General features: G+C 43.8%; 1 protein-coding gene across 3 annotated transcripts in view; it reads left to right on the top strand.

Moving 5' to 3' along the window:
- Positions 1-19188, top strand: part of fat2 (FAT atypical cadherin 2) — a 309284-nt gene that overhangs the window by 155570 nt on the left and 134526 nt on the right. For all 3 annotated transcript variants that reach the window (XM_057850154.1, XM_057850155.1, XM_057850156.1), the window contains 4 exons: positions 215-4276; positions 12589-12788; positions 18005-18158; positions 18342-18575. In XM_057850154.1, coding sequence (XP_057706137.1) covers positions 215-4276; positions 12589-12788; positions 18005-18158; positions 18342-18575 — 4650 coding nt within the window. The remainder of the gene's footprint in view (positions 1-214; positions 4277-12588; positions 12789-18004; positions 18159-18341; positions 18576-19188) is intronic.

Raw genomic sequence — 19188 nt, 5'->3', positions numbered from 1 at the left:
TCTGGATGAGTGTAACATATTATGTCTGTAACCTTAAATGCAATTAGAAAACGATTTAATTAAAATATGTATTAAAAAAAGGCATGGCCGATATTTTTTTGCCGATTCCGATACTTTGAAAATGACGTGATCGGACCCGATCGATCGGACATCTCTAATTACAATGCAATTCAAATCCAACATTGACAGTTTTTTTTTTTCTTTCTCTCGGCAGGTAACATCAACAACAGCTTCTCTATTGATCAAATCCTGGGCTCTATAAGTGTGTCCAAGCCATTGGACCTTCAGCATCAGGACCCGTTTCACCTAACCGTGAAGGCCACCGACCAAGGCTTCCCACAGCGCAGCGACATCTGCTCTGTCCACATCCACATCCGCGTCTCTGACCACACCCCGCCGGTCTTCGCCGATGGAGAGTATATGGCGGAAGTAAGTGAGCGTAGCAGCTCAGGTACGCGCATAGTCACCGTCTCTGCCTCTAGCCCTGCTGCGGTGCATTATGGGATCGAAAGCGGCAACCGGCAAGGGATTTTTCACATTGACAGATACACTGGGGTGATCACGACACGAAAGCAACTGGATTTTGAAACATGCGCCTCCTACACTCTCAATGTTTCGGCATCTACCAGTTCTGGTGCCGTGTCTACGAGGGCAGTTTATATCTACGTAATGGACGAGAATGACAACACCCCAGTTTTTACTCAGGCGCAGTACAAGGGGTGGATAAGTGAGGTGGCGCATGTCAATAGCCTGGTAATGTCAGAAGAAAATTTGCCTTTGGTTGTCCAAGCTTTAGATGCAGACCAAGACACAAATGCACTGCTTGTCTATGAGATCCTGGAAGTAGAAGCCAGGAAGGTGTTCAGAATTGACACAGACACAGGTGCCATCTTGCTAGCAGCACCGCTGGACTTTGAAAGCGTGGCAGAGTTCTGCTTCAGTGTGCAAGTGAAGGACTCGGGGGAACCGTCGCTGTACGCGGCCCAACCTGTCAGGATCACTGTGCGCATCCTGGATGTGAACGACTATCAACCGCAGTTCACTGCCACCACATACGAGACGTCTGTCATCTTCCCACCGGTCCAAGGCACAGAGGTTACGACAGTGACGGCCCGCGACATCGACTCGGCGGTCTCGTACAGCATCGTCGAAGGGAATCTCCACCGTACCTTTTCCATTCATCCCACCACTGGAGTCATCACCGTGAGCAACATGTTAGAGTTTAAGCCGTTTTACCAGCTGGTAGTTGGCGCTTCAGATGGCCTTCACGGAGACTCGGCTATCGTAAGGGTGAACATGACAAATGTCACAGAAAGCGGTCTAAGTTTTCAGCAAAAAACATATTCGGTAAGCGTTTCGGAAAACCTGAACAGTGTGAAAAAATTAGCGGCTCTCAAATCAACGGGATGTTACCTAAATGAGCCTCTTTTGTACTCGCTCTTGAATCCAATGGGGAGATTTGCAATTTCCCGGACATCCGGTGTTATGGAAACCACGGGTGTAGCGTTTGACCGAGAGGACACAGACGCCTACGACGTGGTGGTGATGCTACAAGACACTAGAAATCCGCCAAGGACAGCCACTACGCTGGTCAAAATCTTTGTAGATGACGTCAACGACAATCCGCCTCTGTTCCTCAACCTGCCTTTCTCAATGACAGTATCTGAAGATGCAGAACCGGGAGACGTGCTGTACCAGGTGACAGCCAAGGACAGAGACCTAGGTGAAAACGGATCCGTTGTATATTCTCTGGAGGACGATTACGACTTCTTCAGGATCGATTCAGACCTAGGTGACATCTCCCTTCAGAGGCCTTTTGATTTCGATGCTCTAAGCAAGTATGTTTTGAACGTCCTAGCGTCGGACGAGGGTGACCCCGGTCACGTGACCGAGGCACAGCTCACTATTCAAGTCAGAAATCGAACTAACCCAGTTTTTCAAACTCTTTTGTACCCTCTTAAAGTCCCTGAAAATGTACCGCCCTTTACCACAATCTTGCACGTGCAGGCCAGAAATCCTGAAGGCTATCGGCTGATATACAATTTAGTGGAAGAAAACGCATCCAAGCACTTTCACATGGACTTTAAAACGGGTGCGTTGACAGTCACTAATCCGCTGGATTACGAGAGCCAGACCCTCCACGTGCTGACTGTGCGAGCCACCGATTCTGTGAGCGGAGCCTTTTCCGAGGCGTCTATAGAAGTGGAAGTAGAAGACGTGAACGATAACGCCCCCTTTTTCTCGCAACAGAAGTACACTGCCAGTATAGCGGAAGGGCTTCCCGTCGGCTCTTCAGTTCTGCAGCTGTCCGCCTTTGATTTGGACTCTGACAGGAATAAAGATCTGACGTTTCACATGGTGAGGACAGAGGGCAACGAAAGCGTTTTCTTTGACGTGGACCATCAGAGCGGATTAATAATCACAAAGCAGGTCCTGGACCATGAAATGACTCCACACTTCCAGTTGAAAATTCAAGCAGTTGACAATGGAAGCGTCGCGCTCAGTGGTGAGGCTCTCGTCCTGGTGAATGTCACAGATGTCAACGACAATCCCCCAAATTTTGTGAAGTCAAATTTCCAAGCCTCACTAGACGAGTCGGCAAAGTGCGGCCACATTGTCATCAAGATTCAGGCATCCGATCCTGACGCCGTAGACGCCCAGCGCCTCAAGTACAAAATCCTTTCGGGCAACGATGGCCGCTATTTCAATATCAACGAAACCTCTGGGATCATATCATTCGCCAATATCTGCAAGAGGAACCTAGATCCAAACTATAACCTAACGGTAGCAGTGTCGGACGGCGTGTTCCAGAAGAGCGTGCCGGTCAACATCGACATGATTAACAGCAACAGACACAGTCCGTACTTCCGTCAGAGCACTTATGAGGCAGAACTTAATGAGAATGCTGAGGTGGGCACCCGCGTGATCCGGCTGGCCGCAATTGACCCTGACGATGGGCTGTACGGCAGCGTGGACTACACCATCATCAACAAGCTGGCAGATGAGAAGTTTGCTATCGATGCTAATGGGCAGATCGTCACCACGAAACCACTGGATAGAGAAAACCCTGACCAAAGGGTCATTGCCATCAAAGTGATGGCAAAAGATGGTGGCGGTAAAGTGGCCTTTTGCACGGTGAAAATAATCCTCGCAGACGACAACGACAACATCCCGCAGTTCAAAGCTTCCGAGTACCACGTTGCCATTCAGTCCACCGTCAACAAAGGCTCCCCTGTTATTCAAATCGTGGCATACGACGCGGACGACGGCAAAAACGCAGACATAACTTACACCGTGGATGAAGCGGAAGGAGCGACGGAGGACGTCATCGAGATCAATCCATTCACCGGTGTGGTCACCGTCAAGGAAAGCCTACTCGGATTGGAGAACAAGATCTTCAATTTCAAGGTGAAGGCCCGTGACGGCAGCTTACCGTTCTACAACTCCACTGTCCCAGTACAAGTCAAAGTTCTCCCACCTGAGATTCCCCTTCCAAAGTTTGTAGAGCCTCTCTACAGCTTCTCCACCGCAGAGGACACCCCCGTCGGCACGGAGATCGGTTCGGTGAAAGCCGACTCAAACGTGCCGCTTATTTACAGCCTGGTCAACGGGAACACGGTGGAGAGCAACAGAGATAAAGTATTCAGTTTGGATAAAGAAAGTGGGACCTTGTTGTTGGAGAAGACGGTAGACCACGAGAGTACCAAGTGGTACCATGTCGACGTGCTGGCTCAGGGCAACCATAATGGCACCGACGTGGCCTCGCTGGTCTCGGTCAGCATCCAGGTACGGGACGTCAACGACAACCGGCCGTTGTTTGACGCCGACCCATACAGGGCTTATTTGGCGGAGAACATGCCCGCAGGAACCACTGTCATTCAAGTGACCGCAAACGACCCGGATACAGACACCAACGGTCTTGTCACGTATAGCTTGGAGTCGCTAAGTGACGACGATGCCAACGTCACTGACTTGTTCTCCATCGACGGCGATACCGGCTGGATTGTGACGGTGCGCGAGGCCGACTGCGAGGCGTCCAGACTGCATCGCTTCCACGTGCTGGCCACCGACCACGGGGGTGACTCCAAGCTGTCGTCCAGCGTCCTGGTAGAGGTGACGGTGACCGACGAGAACGACAGCCCGCCGACGTTCTCCGAAAAAGCCTATCGCGGCTCGACGGCGGAGAACAGCCGACCCGGCGAGGTCATTGTCTCCATGACGACCAGCGATGCAGATGTGTCTCTGGAGAACCGCTTGGTGACCTGTTACATCACAGGTAAGCGTTCATTTTTTTTAGTCTTACACCTCACTTGCAATAAGAAGGGGGATTGGAGGGTGTTTTCCAATAATAGAGGGCTCAAACTCCTCAGCCTCCCGGTAGTCTATTCAGGGGTGCTGGAGAGGAGGGTCTGTCTGGAATTTGAATCTCAGATTCAGGAGGAGCAGTGTGGTTTTCGTTCTGGCCGTGGAACAGTTGACCAGCTCTACATCCTCGGCAGGGTCCTCAAGGGTGCATGGGAGTTCGCCCAACCAGTCTAGATGTGTTTTTTAGATTTGGAGAAGGTGTTCCACAGTGTGCCTCAGGGATTCCTGTGGGGGCTGCTCCTGGAGTATGGGGTACCGAGCCCGTTGGTAAGGGCTGTGCGGTCCCTGTACGACCGGTGTCATTTGGTCCGCATTGCCAGCAGCAAGTCGAATTCGTTACCAGTGAGGGTTTGACTCCTCCAAGGCTGCCCTTTGTCACCGATTCTGTTAATACTTTTTATGGAGAGAATTTCAAGGTGCAGCCGAAGCGATGAGGGGGTCCAGTTTGGTAGCCTTAGCATTGCATCTCTGCTTTTTGCAGAGGTTGTGGTGCCGTTGGCTTCATCAAGCCGTGACCTCCAACCCTCACTGAAGTGGTCGGGATGAAGATCAGCGCCTCCAAATCCGAGACCATGGTCCTCGGTTGGAAAAGGGTGGTGTACCCTCTCCGGGTCGTGGATGAGATCCTGCCCCAAGTGGACGAGTTCAAGTATCTTGGGGTCTTGTTCACGAGTGAGGGTACGAGGGAGCGGGAGATCGACAGGCGTATCGGTGCAGCGTCTGCAGTGATGCGGACTCTGCACCGGTCCGTAGTGGTGAAGAAGGAGCTGAGTCGAAAGGCGAAGCTCTCGATTTACCAGCCGATCTACGTTCCTACCCTCACCTATGGTCACGGGCTGTGGGTCATGACCGAAAGAATAAGATCCTGGATACATGCAGCCAAAATGAGTTTCCTCCGCAGGGTGTCCGGCCTCTCGCTTAGAGACAGGGTAAGAAGTTCGGTCATCCGGGAGGGACTCTGTGTTGGCCGCTACCCCTCAGTGTTCGAAAGGAGCCAGTTGAGGTGGCTCGGCATCTGGTTCCGATGCCCCCTGGACGCCTCCATGTCCAACCGGCGGGAGGCCCCGGGGACGACCCAGGACACGCTGGAGAGACGACGTCTCTCAGCTGGCCTGGGAACGCCTTGGGATCCCGCCGGAGAAGCTGGTTGAAGTGGCTGGGGAGCGGAAAGTCTGGGGTTCCTTGCTAAAGCTACTGCCTCCGCGACCCGACCCGGACTAAACGGTAGATTATGGATGGATGGATGAAATGGTGAACAAAACAGGATAAAAACCTTGACAAAGTTAATGTTCAAGTTTAATTAAATCCTTTCATAGGTATACATTGTGACTGTCAGGCACTCGTAGACGAGTCATCCTTCCGTCCCGCTGACGATTTGTTGACATCCTGTACTGCTGATAAAGCCAATCGAGAATCCCTGTTAATTGCCCCCTCGCTAAGCACCGACGTGATTTTTATTGGGCCTCGATGAATCACAAAAAGCCAGCTCTGACAATGTAGACACAGGACGTGAATACCAACGCGTCCCCCGCAGCCAACAACAACAAAGTCTCACATTAATGCAAATCCTCTCTATCCCCCCACCCGCCTCTCCCCTGACAGTCCAACGTACTGGAAAGGGAGATTGCTGTCAAAACACACTTTTTGAAAAAATGTAACCTTAGTAACATTGGAGTTTGAATTATTCACGAAGGCGATGGTGTTCAAACACTCACTATTAAAGTTGAGCGCGGGAGGGTTCGGTCGTCATGTGACTCATACACCAGTCTATTTGGGTTCTGAGTAAAGTTACAGTGTATAACAAAAGTCAGTACACCCCTCGCATTTCTGAAGATATTTAAGTATATCTTTTCAAGGGACAACACTGAGAAAATTACACTTTGAAACAATGAAAAGTAGTCTGTATGCAGCTTATATAATAGAATTAATTTATTTTCCCCTCAAAATAACTCAAAAAATAACCATTAATATATAAACCCCTGGCAACAAAAGTGAGTACACCCCTTTGAAAAAACATACATCCCTAGAGTTCCAAATTGAGTACTTGAGGTGTGGATCGGCACTGCTCTCACGATTCGATTCGATTACGATTCGGGGGGCCATGATTCGATTCGATTCAGAGGGTCACGATTCGATTCGGTTCGATTCGGCAATGCATCGTAATGCATTAAAGCCTGGGATACATTAAAATTCTAAAGCAAAGCATATTTTTCGTGAATCATGAGGCAACACAAGCGGTCAGACATTAAACAACTTTTTATTGGCTCTTGTGTCACTCCTGGTTGAAGTCAAATGAAAATACTTTCAGATATATATATTAAAAAAAACAGATCACAGCATTTAATTAGTGCTTTGAATGAGACCAGGGCTTTCTCTTTGTTTTTACACACAGTAGCAGCCTTTCACACAGTGCAACATCTGAACTCTTGTGCAAAATCAGTAATAACAGTCACTGTATTTTAGTCACAACGACCCATCAATAAAAATATTCAAGTAAATATTAAAGAAAACGACAAAGAAAATATTGTAGTGCAGCAGCATCTTTATAGCAATATCAATCCAGAGATCAGTTCAGTTGCAGACAAAACATCAACTAAATTGCAATGTAGAACAAAAGTAAAATGTAGGCCTAGCCCACTATATATGTGCAATAGAGGTTAGATTGGGTCTAAAAAATCCAGCCCGACCCGACATGGCCCGCTGGTATTGAAGCCCGACCCGGCCTGAATTTTTTTTTTTTTTTTTTTTTTTTTTTTTTGGAGTGATGCGGAAAAAAAACAGCAGCAGAAATTTATTTTCATTTCTTCGAGTTGGCAGAAAAAAACGCCAGTTTTCTTAATGTTCAAATAGTCTACATATTTTTATGATCATTATAAAAGCATTTACACAACCAAATAACGCCGGGAAAGTTTAATAAAAAAAAAGAAAAAAAAAACTTGGGTTTTGCAGACACACAGAGGAGAAGATTCAAAAGGATCACATTTCTGTTGCCTTTGTGTGCATAAATAAAAGTGTCCTTCGTTACGAATTCTCAGTTGGCAGGGAAAAAGTTTTCTTAATGTTTAAATAGTCTACATATTTGTATGATCATTATAAAAGCATTTACACAACCAAATAACGCCGGGAAAGTTTAATATTTAAAAAAAAAAAAAAAACATGCGATTTTGCAGACACACAGAGGAGAAGATTCAAAAGGATCACATTTGTGTTGCCTTTGTGTGCATAAATAAAAGTGTCATTCGTAACGAATTCTCAGTTGGCAGAAAAAAGTTTTCTTAATGTTTAAATAGTCTACATATTTGTATGATCATTATAAAATCATTTACACGACGAAATAACGCTGGGAAGGTTTAATATAAAAAAAAATACATATATATATATATATATATATATATATATATATATGCGGCAGAGGTTGCGCTAGACTTTTTCGTTGTCTGTCATTTTGACTGACAGTGTCATAAAAATCCGATCATAATCTATTTTTACCCGTCACTTAAATTTTTAAAATGATAATAATGACATATTCAATAGTATTTAGTTTTCATTCATTTTTAATTAATATTCTGTCCGAACAAGCTTAACAAGAGGCAAACAGACAGCGGAATGCACCAATCAGCGACGGGCAGACGTGCCGTTATCAAAGCGACGAGGGCTGGACGAGGGACTTGCGCGCGGAAGTAAACATACGAGGAGAACGGAGTTTATTCAACATGGCTAGCGCGAGACAGACTGTTGTCAATGTCTCGTGTCGATGTGTTTTAGCTCATTTAAAACTGAATTTACCGCGGATTGGAAAATATTCTCGGCTCTCCCGCCATCCGTGTTGTTGTAGAGACGACTTTCGGCGCGCAATAGTGACGTTGCTCGTGAAGAACACGTCACGCAAATAAACAAATCTGATTTGTCAATTGATTTTGTACCTACTCGAGAGGCTGTGTCCCAGACTTTTCTCGGTTTTATCCCTTTTTTTTTTTTTTTTTTTTAAATAATTAAATAATTTATTAGTCAGGCGCTCGGGTCGGGTTGGGCCCAAAATGTTAATCGGGTTCGGGCACAAGATCTAACCTCTAAGAGATAGGACATAACATAACAATGGCTGAAGCGGAGAAAGAGGGAGCGAGAAAGATTATTGATGCACCTAAGACATTGAAAGCAGACATCTGGAGATATTTTGGCTTCTACGAGGTTGGTGGGAAACTTGATATAATACAATATCCAAATAATACAAATGGGGAAACCAAATCCGCTGCATCACAGGAATTGCGCAGGGAAGATTTCTGAACATACTTATATATTCTAAAATGCGCTGAATCGATTCGGCTTGTTGCCCCCATCGAATCAAATTGTCCATGCCCCGCATCGGGATTCATCGCCGCATCGATTATTGTTGACACCACTGTTGAGTACTGCTTGTCATTTTCCCAAAATGTCATGTGACTCGTTACAGAAGTGTTTTCAGCATTGCTGCAGAGATTGAAGAGGTGGGGGATCAGCCTGTTAGTGCTCAGACCATACGCCGCACTCTACATCAAATTGGTGTGCATGGCTGTCACCCCAGGAGGAAGACTCTTCTGAAGACGGTACACAAAAAAGCCCGCAAACAGTTTGCTGAAGACATGTCAACAAAGCACATGGATTACTGGAACCATGTCCTATTGTCTGATGAGATAGGCAGGCTTTCTTGTGTACCGTCTTCAGAAGAGGCTTCAATCATCAAAAAAAAAGCTTGTCTTTATTAAATGCTTCATTGAGTGTCCACTCAAATCCGCTCCAGCTGCTCATTTACACACAATGAGTTGCCACAGCAACTGCTTAACAAATTAAACAATGGTTGACGCATGCGGCCCTTTGAAGGTCGAGTCTCTTGTAAGATCAAATCTTAATTGTCTGTCAAACATCGTTTACTTTAATAAACAACTCCAGTTCACTCTCTGACGAACAAAGAGCAAGGGGTGGGAGGGAGCGAGTGTGAGACTATGCGATCCGCTCAGGACAGCTCATCTGTATTTTTCTGTTTTTAATTGAAAAAAATCCACGATGGACTGAGGGCGTGAAGTTTGAAGCGCGAAATAGCGAGGGATTACTGTAAACACAAAGATGGTGGCGGGTGCGCACAACCCGAAAGTACGCCGTACACACACGCGTTCAATTTGGCCGAACGTGGCGACAACTAAGCACCTTACACTCAAATGGACTTACAACGCATCCCAAAGATGCTAAACGAACATGTCACCTCACGGCATAAATGTGCAACACGGATATGATGTAAACAATGTATGCCGACTACCCTCCGTTGCAACGGCAAAGCTCTGAAACGGCCATGCATGCAGCGGTTCCAACCTATCGCTGGAACCCTCCAGACTGAAGGAAAAATACTTAATTCATTAATTAACTCATTAATGTACACACACACAGATCAACATTCCCTCACACATCTCAACAGGTAGCTGCACTCGGCTCGAATCTGCACCCACGATCCTCACGTCCCAAAATGTGTGTGACTCGAGACCAAAACAGGATGTAAATTTGAGCGGTTACCGTGGAAACAAAAGCGTAGTGGGAACCTTTCTAATGTTTTCTATTCAAAATGCTCTTCGTACATGACTTCAATATTTTTCATTCTACATACAGTACATTATAAGGCAATAACAAAATAGTAACACACAGACACTAAGGAAAATGACTTTGATCAGATTACTCGTTTGGAAAAATGAACGCGTTAGATTACTCCTTACTGAAAGAAGGTAATCAGATTACAATAAGGCGTTACTTAGTAACGCCTTATTGTAAATAAATTTGAATTCCTCAGAAAATGCAGCAGTTTGAAAAAGTATCTGAACCTTTTGGAATTTCTCACATTTCTGCATAAAATCACCATCAAATGTGATCTGATCTTTGTCAAAATCACATAGATGAAAAAACAGTGTCTGCTTTAACTAAAACCACCCAAACATTTATAGGTTTTCACATTTTTAATAAGGATAGTATGCAAATAATAACAGAGGGGGGGGGGAATAAGTAAGTGAACCAACACATTTAATATTTTGTTTCCCCTTTGGCAGCAATAACTTCAACCAGACACTTCCTGTAGCTGCAGATCAGTCTGGCACATTGATCAGGACCAATCTTGGCTCATTCTTCTCTACAAAACTGCTGTAGTTCAATCCTGGGATGACTGGCATTTATGTCATGCCACAGCATCTCAATGGGGTTCAAGTCTGGACTTTGACTTGGCCACTCTAGAACGTGTATTTTGTTCTTCTGAAACCATTCTGAAGTTGATTTACTTCTGTGTTTTGGATCATTGTCTTGTTGCAGCATCCATCCTCTTTCTGGCTTCAACTGTCTGACAGATGGCCTCAAGTTTTGCTGCAAAACATCCTGATAAACTTTTGAATTCATTCTTCCATTAATGATTGCAAGTTCTCCAGGCCCTGAGGTAGCAAAACAGCCCCAAATCATGATGCTCCCTCCAACATGCTTCACGGTGGGGATGAGGTGTTGATGTTGGTGAGCTGTTCCATTTTTCCTCCACACATGAGGTTCCGTGTTACTCCCAAACAATTCAACTTTGGTTTCATCAAACCACAAAATATTTTGCCAAAACTTCTGTGGCGTGTCCAGCACAGCAGTGGCTTCCTACGTGCTCTCCTCCCATGAACATCAGTCTTGGCCATAGTTTTACCTGTAGTTTATGTGTGCACAGAGATATTGGACTGTGCCAGTGATTTCTTTATGTCTTTAGCAGACACTCTAGGGTTCTTTTTTACCTCTATGAGTATTCTGCACTGAACTCTTGGCTTCATCTTTGTTGAACGGCCACTCCTTGGGAGAGAAGCAACCGTGCCAAACTCTCTCCAGCTATAGACAACCTCTCTAACTGTTGAGTGATTAACATCCAGACTTTTACACATGGTTTTGTATCTTTTATCAGCTTTATACAAATCAGCTATCCTTGATCGCAGGTCTTCAGACAGCTGTTTTGACCGAGCCATGATGCACATCAGACAATGCTTCTCATAAAGACAATTCTTACCAGGTGTGTGTTTTATAATGGGCAGGGCAGCTTTAAACCACTCATCAGTGATTGTGCACACACCTGACTTAAATTGTTTGGTAAGAATTTGTTTCTATTGCTCTTTAAGTCTCCTTAGGCAGAAGGTTCACTTACTTATTTTCCCCCTTCTGTCATTGTTTGCATGCTATCCTCATTAAGATATGAAAACCTATAAATGTTTGGGTGGTTTTAGCTGAAGCAGTGACTGTTTTACATCTGTGTGAGTTTTACTAAAATCAGATCACATTTGATGGTGAGTTTATGCAAAAATGAGACATTTCAAAAGGTTCAGATTCTTTATCATACCACTGTACATGTGAACATCTAAAACAACAAGGTCATAACCGCAGAAACCACACGGACGTCACATTTAAGAATGATTTGTTATCTGGCCTGTGAACTGAACAACCAAAAATCATCCCTCGCTGCTTTAGCAATTACACATAGGGCAATTATTTTGCAGTCTTTGATTATTTGGGCAATATTGCCTTCTATCATGATATAAAAACATCCCCGCCGTTTATTAAACACTGCAATTAGCCCAGGAATACGTGCAGAAAATGGAATGCAAATGCGACAAATGCGCTCATCAAACTCAAAGCCTCGTTCATAAAATCCAATAAAAAGCAAACTGCTTGACTTCATGCTTTGATGTTCAACAAGCACCATTGGTGTCGGTCATTTTTAAAGCCTATAAAATAAAAGAAGAAGCCCTTGAATGCAGCCGTTAACTGGACTAAAGCCAATTCTCTATAATTGAGCAGCAATGAGGAGCAAATTCACATGAATAATAAAAATCGGAGCAATCTAAACAACCTGCGGAGCAGCAAACAGCTTTGAAAATATTAATAGCATGTAGGGTTTTAATGGTTATGTGCTTGAATGATCCTAAAGGAGGGTGGAGGTGTGATGGGGAACATAAAAGTCCTTTTCGCCAAACGCCTCAACTGTAATCAGATTTACATAATGTTATTATTTAGATTGCTTTACATTGTTTGTAGCTAATACAATTTTGAGATTTGAAAATTTAAATATTTTTGCTATAGAAAATTGATGGTTTTGTTTTTTTAATCATCTCCACTAGATTATTCATAGTCCTGCTCTTGCGTTATTCATGATTTAACAGGTTTATGTATTTATTTATATATCTTTTTTTACCACAGATGGAGACCCGCTGGGTCAGTTTGCTGTGATCCATCGTGACGAGGGTGAGTGGGGTTTGATAGCCAAAGAGCCGCTGGACCGTGAGGCCAATGCCGCCTACTCGCTCACCATCACAGCCACGGACGGAAAGTTCCAGACTCCGGTCAGGGTGCACGTGGACGTGCTGGACCACAACGACAACGCGCCACAGTGTCAACAGGTTACAATATATACGTGTTTTCTTCCACGGTATCGCCACAAAGATAGTGATAACAAGACCACCATGATACAGTACTTGTATTGAACAGTATGCAATTGCCTATGAGTACATAGAGACAATAATACATCTGAGTAGGGGGAAGGCACAATATCAAAAAGTATTACATCTAAGGGGCAGTTTACATGGCGACTCTGGGACACCAAGACGCAACCTCAACCATGAGAGACAGAATGTGGGAAAAAAACAGAAAATCACATTGTTTGATTTTTAAAGAATGTATTTGCAAATCATGGTGGAAAATAAGTATTTGGTCAATACCAAAATTTCATCTCAATACTTTGTTATGTACCCTTTGTTGGCAATAACGGAGGCCAAACGTTTTCTGTAACTCTTCAGAAGCTTTTCACACTTGGTTGCTGGTATTTTGGCACATTCCTCCATGCAGATCTCCTCTAGAGCAATGATGTGTTGGGGCTGTCGTTGGGCAACACGGACTTTCAATTCCCTCCACAGATTTTCTATGTGGTTGCGATCTGGACACTGGCTAGGCCACTCTAGGATCTTGAAATGCTTCTTACGAAGCCACTCCTTTGTTGCCCTGCTGTGTGTTTGGGATCATTGACATGCTGAAAGACCCAGCCACGTCTCATCTTCAATGCCCTTGCTGATGGAAGGACATTTTCACTCAAAATCTCTTGATACATGGCCCCATTCATTCTTTCCTTTACACAGCTCAGTCCTCCTGGTCCCTTTGCAGAGAAACAGCCCCAAAGCATGATGTTTCCACCCCCATGCTTCACAGTGGGTCCGGTGTTCTTCGGATGCAATGGCGTACCACAAGCAACACGTCACTTCTGCTCATTAATATTCATGACATTAGCTACTGTTGCTAAGTAAGGACAAGCCACCATTTGTCCCTAATAGGAAATGAATGGAAATCGTGTACGAAGGAGATGTTTACAGCGTTAAACCTACCAATTTTCTCCGAAAATGATGTGCCTGGTGACAAATTCACTGGCAAAGATGTGGAAGAACATAAAAATGTTCAGTTAAAGAGTGAGTGAGTGTCGAAGGCTGAAAAAGACAAAAAACAGCCGACCTAAGCATAGCTTTAGCTTTTATATCGACGCGACTGACAATGACATTCTCCTGTTTCAACAAGCTATCCTTTACCATCAGGCCTGTCTTTCGTAGATATCCTCTGGTTGTCCTACGTCTCTTACCATTCTTGGGGGTAATTTAGTTAGCTTTGTGTAGCGATCGCAAATGCTACTCAGTGACAGCCAACGAACACTTTTCATTTTTTCATTGATAACACATCTTAATCCTATAATTTATTTACACTTCCCCCTTACTAAAGTTGTTTTTTTACATATATATAACAGAAACGGTAACCGTGGCAGTCAGATACCATTGTAATTATTTTCAGGTCATTCATTGTCAGACAGAAGCAGTACGGCACAACGTTACGCTAAAAAAATAAGTTAAAAATATAAAAATGGCTTACCTCTTTGTCCTCTGAAAGACCATGCCAACCCAACATAATGTTTACTGCATATAAAACGTGAATGGATTCGCCGAGCTGGTGTTAAAGTCCGCGCAAGTTGATTCGGTCTTCACATTTTTTCCTCACGAGTTTTTGGTTTCCGGAAACGTATGAAGAAAACATCCTTCATGTGTCGTAATGTCTAGAGTCGTTTCTACAAGTTCCAAAAAAGCAATGCGTGATCGGCATGTTCGTTTTTGAAAGATTACCGGAGAAAAGTAGCACTTTTTACGTCAGGTCTATGCGAGGGCGGGTCTATAATGTCCCACTTTGGCTTTACTTCCACTTTACGATGCGACGTCACGGTCTAAAAATAGCCTGCATGCGGTACGCCATTCAGTATTTTTTCTCCTCCAAACACGAGAAGCTGTGTTTCTACCAAAAAGTTCTACTTTGGTTTCATCTGACCATAACACATTTTCCCAGTCCTCTTCTGGATCATCCAAATGCTCTCTAGTGAACCGCAGACGGGCCTGGACGTGTACTTACTTCAGCAGGGGGACACGTCTGGCAGTGCAGGATTTGAGTCCCTGGCGGGCCATTGTGTTACTGATAGTAGCCTTTTTCCTGTGGTCCCAGCTCTCTGCAGGTCATTCCCTGTGCTTCTGGGATTTTTGCTCACCGTTTTTTATATCATTTTGACGCCACGAGGTGAGATCTTGCATGGAGCCCCAGATCGAGGGAAATTGTAAGTGGTCTTGTATGTCTTCCATTTTCTAATAATTGCTCCCACAGTTGATTTCTTTACACCAAGCGTTTTACCTATTGCATATTCAGACTTCCCAGCCTGGTGCAGGTCTACAATTTTGTCTCTGGTGTCATTCGACAGCTCTATGGTCTTGGCCATAGTGGAGTTTGGAGTGTGACTGACTGAGATTTTGGACAGGTGTCTTTTATACCGATAATGAGTTAAAACAGGTGCCATTAATATAGGTAACGAGTGGAGCCTCGTTGGACCTCGTTAGAAGAAGTTAGACCTCTTTGACAGTCAGAAATCTTGCTTGTTTGCAGGTGACCAAATACGTATTTTCCACTCTAATTTGGAAATAAATTCTTTAAAAATCAAACAATGTGATTTTCTGTTTTTTTTTTTTTTCCACATTCTGTCTCTCATGGTTGAGGTTTACTCATGATGACAATTACAGGCCTATCTAATCTTTTCAAGTAAGAGAACTTGCAGAATTAGTGGTTGACTAAATACTTATTTGCCCCACTGTACATTGTCTCCACCATCAGTTGACAAGACCGCTCCCGCAGACACTGTGCCACGCCTTTCCGTAGGGGGCCGCCTTAGATAGAACCATGAGTTGGCTTTCACTGTGATAAACTCAAACACATGCTGTGTTCTAACGCCAATTAAGGTGGAAACAGGAGGAACGTGTTACTGCATACAAGCAGGCAGTAGTGTCTCAAGAGTAATTTGGTCGAGGATTCAAGGTAATTATTATTTTAAATAGCACCATGTCTGCACTTTAAAACGTGGGAAAAAATCACTTGATAAAACTAGTGTAAATTTGGCTTACGTAAAATGAATGATAACTGCCCGTTTTTTGCTTTTAACCAAGAATCTAGACTGTTTTATGTTCATATTTATAGAAATTCCGCGATTCAAGCCTTTATTCGCAAGAATTTTCAACTTAAAAAGCTCTTTGTTTTATGACGGCCGCCATGTTGGATTACACAATACCGTAGTTTTGGCTTGAAATATTTACGTAAAATGACCGATACCTGCCCATTTGTTGCTTTTAACCAAGAATCTAGACTGTTTTATGGTCGTTTTTATAGAAATCCCGTAATTGAAGCATTTATTTGCAAGAATTTTCTACTTGAAAAAGCTCTTTGTTTTGTAACGGCCGCCATGTTGGATTAAACAATACCTTAATTTGGCCTGAAATATTTACGTAAAATGAACAATCACTGCCCATTTTTTTGCTTTTAACCAAGAATCTAGACTGTTTTACGTTCATATTTATTTAAATTCTCCGACAGAAGCATTTATTTGCAATAATTTTCTGCTTTAAAAGCTCTTTTTTTGTGACGGCTGCCATGTCGGATTTTGTATCTCTACACAATAGTGGAATTCAACCTAAATAAGTTGTGATTGTAAATAGAAAAATGGAAATTTTGCTTTTGTTGATTAAAAATTAAGATGATTCTGCATGCTTTTCTCAAGTATTAAGCTTCTAATGTGAAAATTGAGTGATTTATTAGCTGTTGAAAACTTGCACTAAATTAAAAAAAAAATTAAGTTGCTATTTTGGGCAAAAACTTATATGGTATGTTAAATATTGCTGCTCATCCTGAAAATATAGGTCATTCGCTCTGCATATGGTGATTTTTGTGCATCTAGTGTAAAATTTGAGAATTTTATAGCAATTTTAATTTTAGTTATACTTGTATAAACTAATTAATCAGGATTTAATCAGGGAACGACTTTGAATTTTTTAATGTCGCTGCTCATGGAGACTTATATATGCCTAAGGGAGGTGCCTGTTTTGGTTTTATGTTGCTTGCGGCTTTGGTTTTAAAAAAAATTTGAATTTTAAGTTTTTGAAAATAGGCCCCCTACCGATTGGCCCCTTGTCCTGTCAACTGATAGTGTTGAAACTCGCCTCCCCAGACAAGCCGCACGGAAACAGCGACAGCCGAGCAAAGTGCCGCTTTGCCGATGCTGCCTCCACGCGTGCCAACCAGAAGGAGGAATTTCGCGCGTTCATCTCTGATGTTAACCCTTTGTACTGACTCCATGTTCCAAAAGTTTGAAAAAGACTCGCCGAAAGCAGGCTGACAATTTATTCGTCGACAATGGTCAAAAACAAGGCAAAAATAGACGACGGAGGGACAATTCTGGATCCAAAACAAGGCTACATGTTTCCGAGCAGCAAAATCTGTGTTATCTCAGTGTCCAGTGTTTTTTTTTTTTAGCCCATGGTGTAGGAGGTCGGGTCGGAGGTGTGTCCAGGTGTTGCTTTTTGGTCCTCCCCTCTGTGGCCGGTTTATGGCGGCTTAGGTTTGTGCGCGGATGGGATGTGGTTGCCACCGCGACCGACGCTGGTCTTGACGTCTCAAGCGCCCGCTATCAACTTTGTTATCCGGGCTGGCTCTACTTGTTTTAGGATTGATTGATCAACTGATTTGAAGTTTTGGTGCGTCAATCTTGCTCGTGAAGCATTTGTTTGGCTTCTATGATAAGATGTCGTCGTGTATCTATGCTGCTTTTCATTAAAGTATGGTGTGCTATTTATTTTATATTAGGGGCAGTCCTACAGTAAATATGAGAAATGATACTATTCCCTGATTAATTATATTACGTGTGTTCGAGTAATGCAAACAGTTAGACGGTGCCCACGAAAAACGGCACCACACTTCCATTTCCCCCTCAGAGCCCCGATAAGGTGATTAACTTTACTGTGTCAAGAGCACTGAGTGAAGTCTGACTAAACTATAGTTAGATGAATGTGTTAGACTAATGCAAACAATAATATGGTGTGTGCGAGAACGGTACCTTTTCCCTTCAATAGTGAAGTCTATGCAACATATTTTTAAATATGATTTCATGAGAGCCGTACAGTGTATGTGTCATATATATGTATATATGTGTGTGTAAACCCCGACCCCTGATCCAATGGAAATGCAATCTGTGTGCTAACAGTCATCTTTCGTATTCCAGCTGCTTTATTCAGAGGATGTGATGGAGAATTCGCCATCCGGCACATTTGTGTTGAAGGTGTCTGCATCGGATGCTGATGAAGGCCCAAATGCCCTGATCTCCTTTAGCCTGCACGGTCCCGACGCAGACCAGTTCCATCTGGACTCTGTGACCGGTACGTACCTGTAATTGCACTGCTAATACCTCAATATTGTCACATGTATCTCACTAAGTAATATGTCCCCAGATATCTGGGTACTGCAAATGCAATATTTGCACAGTTACCTGATAGCATTTTTGCACTGTTACATCAATATCTGTGCGAAAACTATCATTTGGACTATCATACCTGCTGCAGGCGAACTGTTCACCTTGGCCGCGCTGGACCGGGAGTTAACGTCAGAGTACGTGATGATTGTCCGCGCCACTGACGGTGGCAGCAGGTCCTGCCAGGCGAACGTCTTGCTAAGAGTGCTGGACATGAACGACAACGCTCCAGTCTTTTCGTCCAGCCATTATCACATCAGTGTGTATGACAACACTAGCAGGACCACTCCAGTCGCTGCCGTCTACGCACATGATACAGATGCAGGTAACACTGTTTTTATTCTTTATCCTTAATACCGTATTACTTTGTTTTATTGCTTGTGGTAAAGTTTGAGTAGAACAGCAGAATGTATCATTTCTGTTGCACTAGTTGAAATCAAACTTATTCGGCGAAATATCGATGTCACAGCATATTGGATACTAGGGTTTGGAACCTCAGGGTACCTTACGATACGATACGGTTTGCGATACATGGCTCACGGTGACGATGATCGCATGATATCAATACATGGGTCAGAAAATCATTCTAGGATTTTCTTCAAAACAACTAATAAACAGAAAAAAATGGCTATTTTCATCTCTCTGCTGTGAATTGGGATTAGTTTATCACTAGTAGACGCCCAGTCCATTTGAAGCGGAGAATGAACATTCGTTGCCATTCCTCCCTCTTCAAGCAGATTGGATGTCTATGGCCATCAGTGGCAGCCAATGCCAGGCTATTTTGGAGTTACTGAAATGGATGCGACTCACGAATGCCCCCAAATGAATAGGAAGGGACTCAAAATCAACTGGAAGTGACCTGTAAATGCCCCAAAATCAACAGGAAGCGACCCGTAAGTGCCCCAAAAGGAAAAGGAAGGGAGCGAAAATCAACAGGA

The sequence above is a fragment of the Corythoichthys intestinalis genome, chromosome 11 (genome assembly GCF_030265065.1).
Source record: "Corythoichthys intestinalis isolate RoL2023-P3 chromosome 11, ASM3026506v1, whole genome shotgun sequence".
NCBI lineage: Eukaryota > Metazoa > Chordata > Actinopteri > Syngnathiformes > Syngnathidae > Corythoichthys > Corythoichthys intestinalis.
Note: the sequence above shows the minus strand (reverse complement) of the source record. Positions and strands in the feature narration are given on the sequence as shown.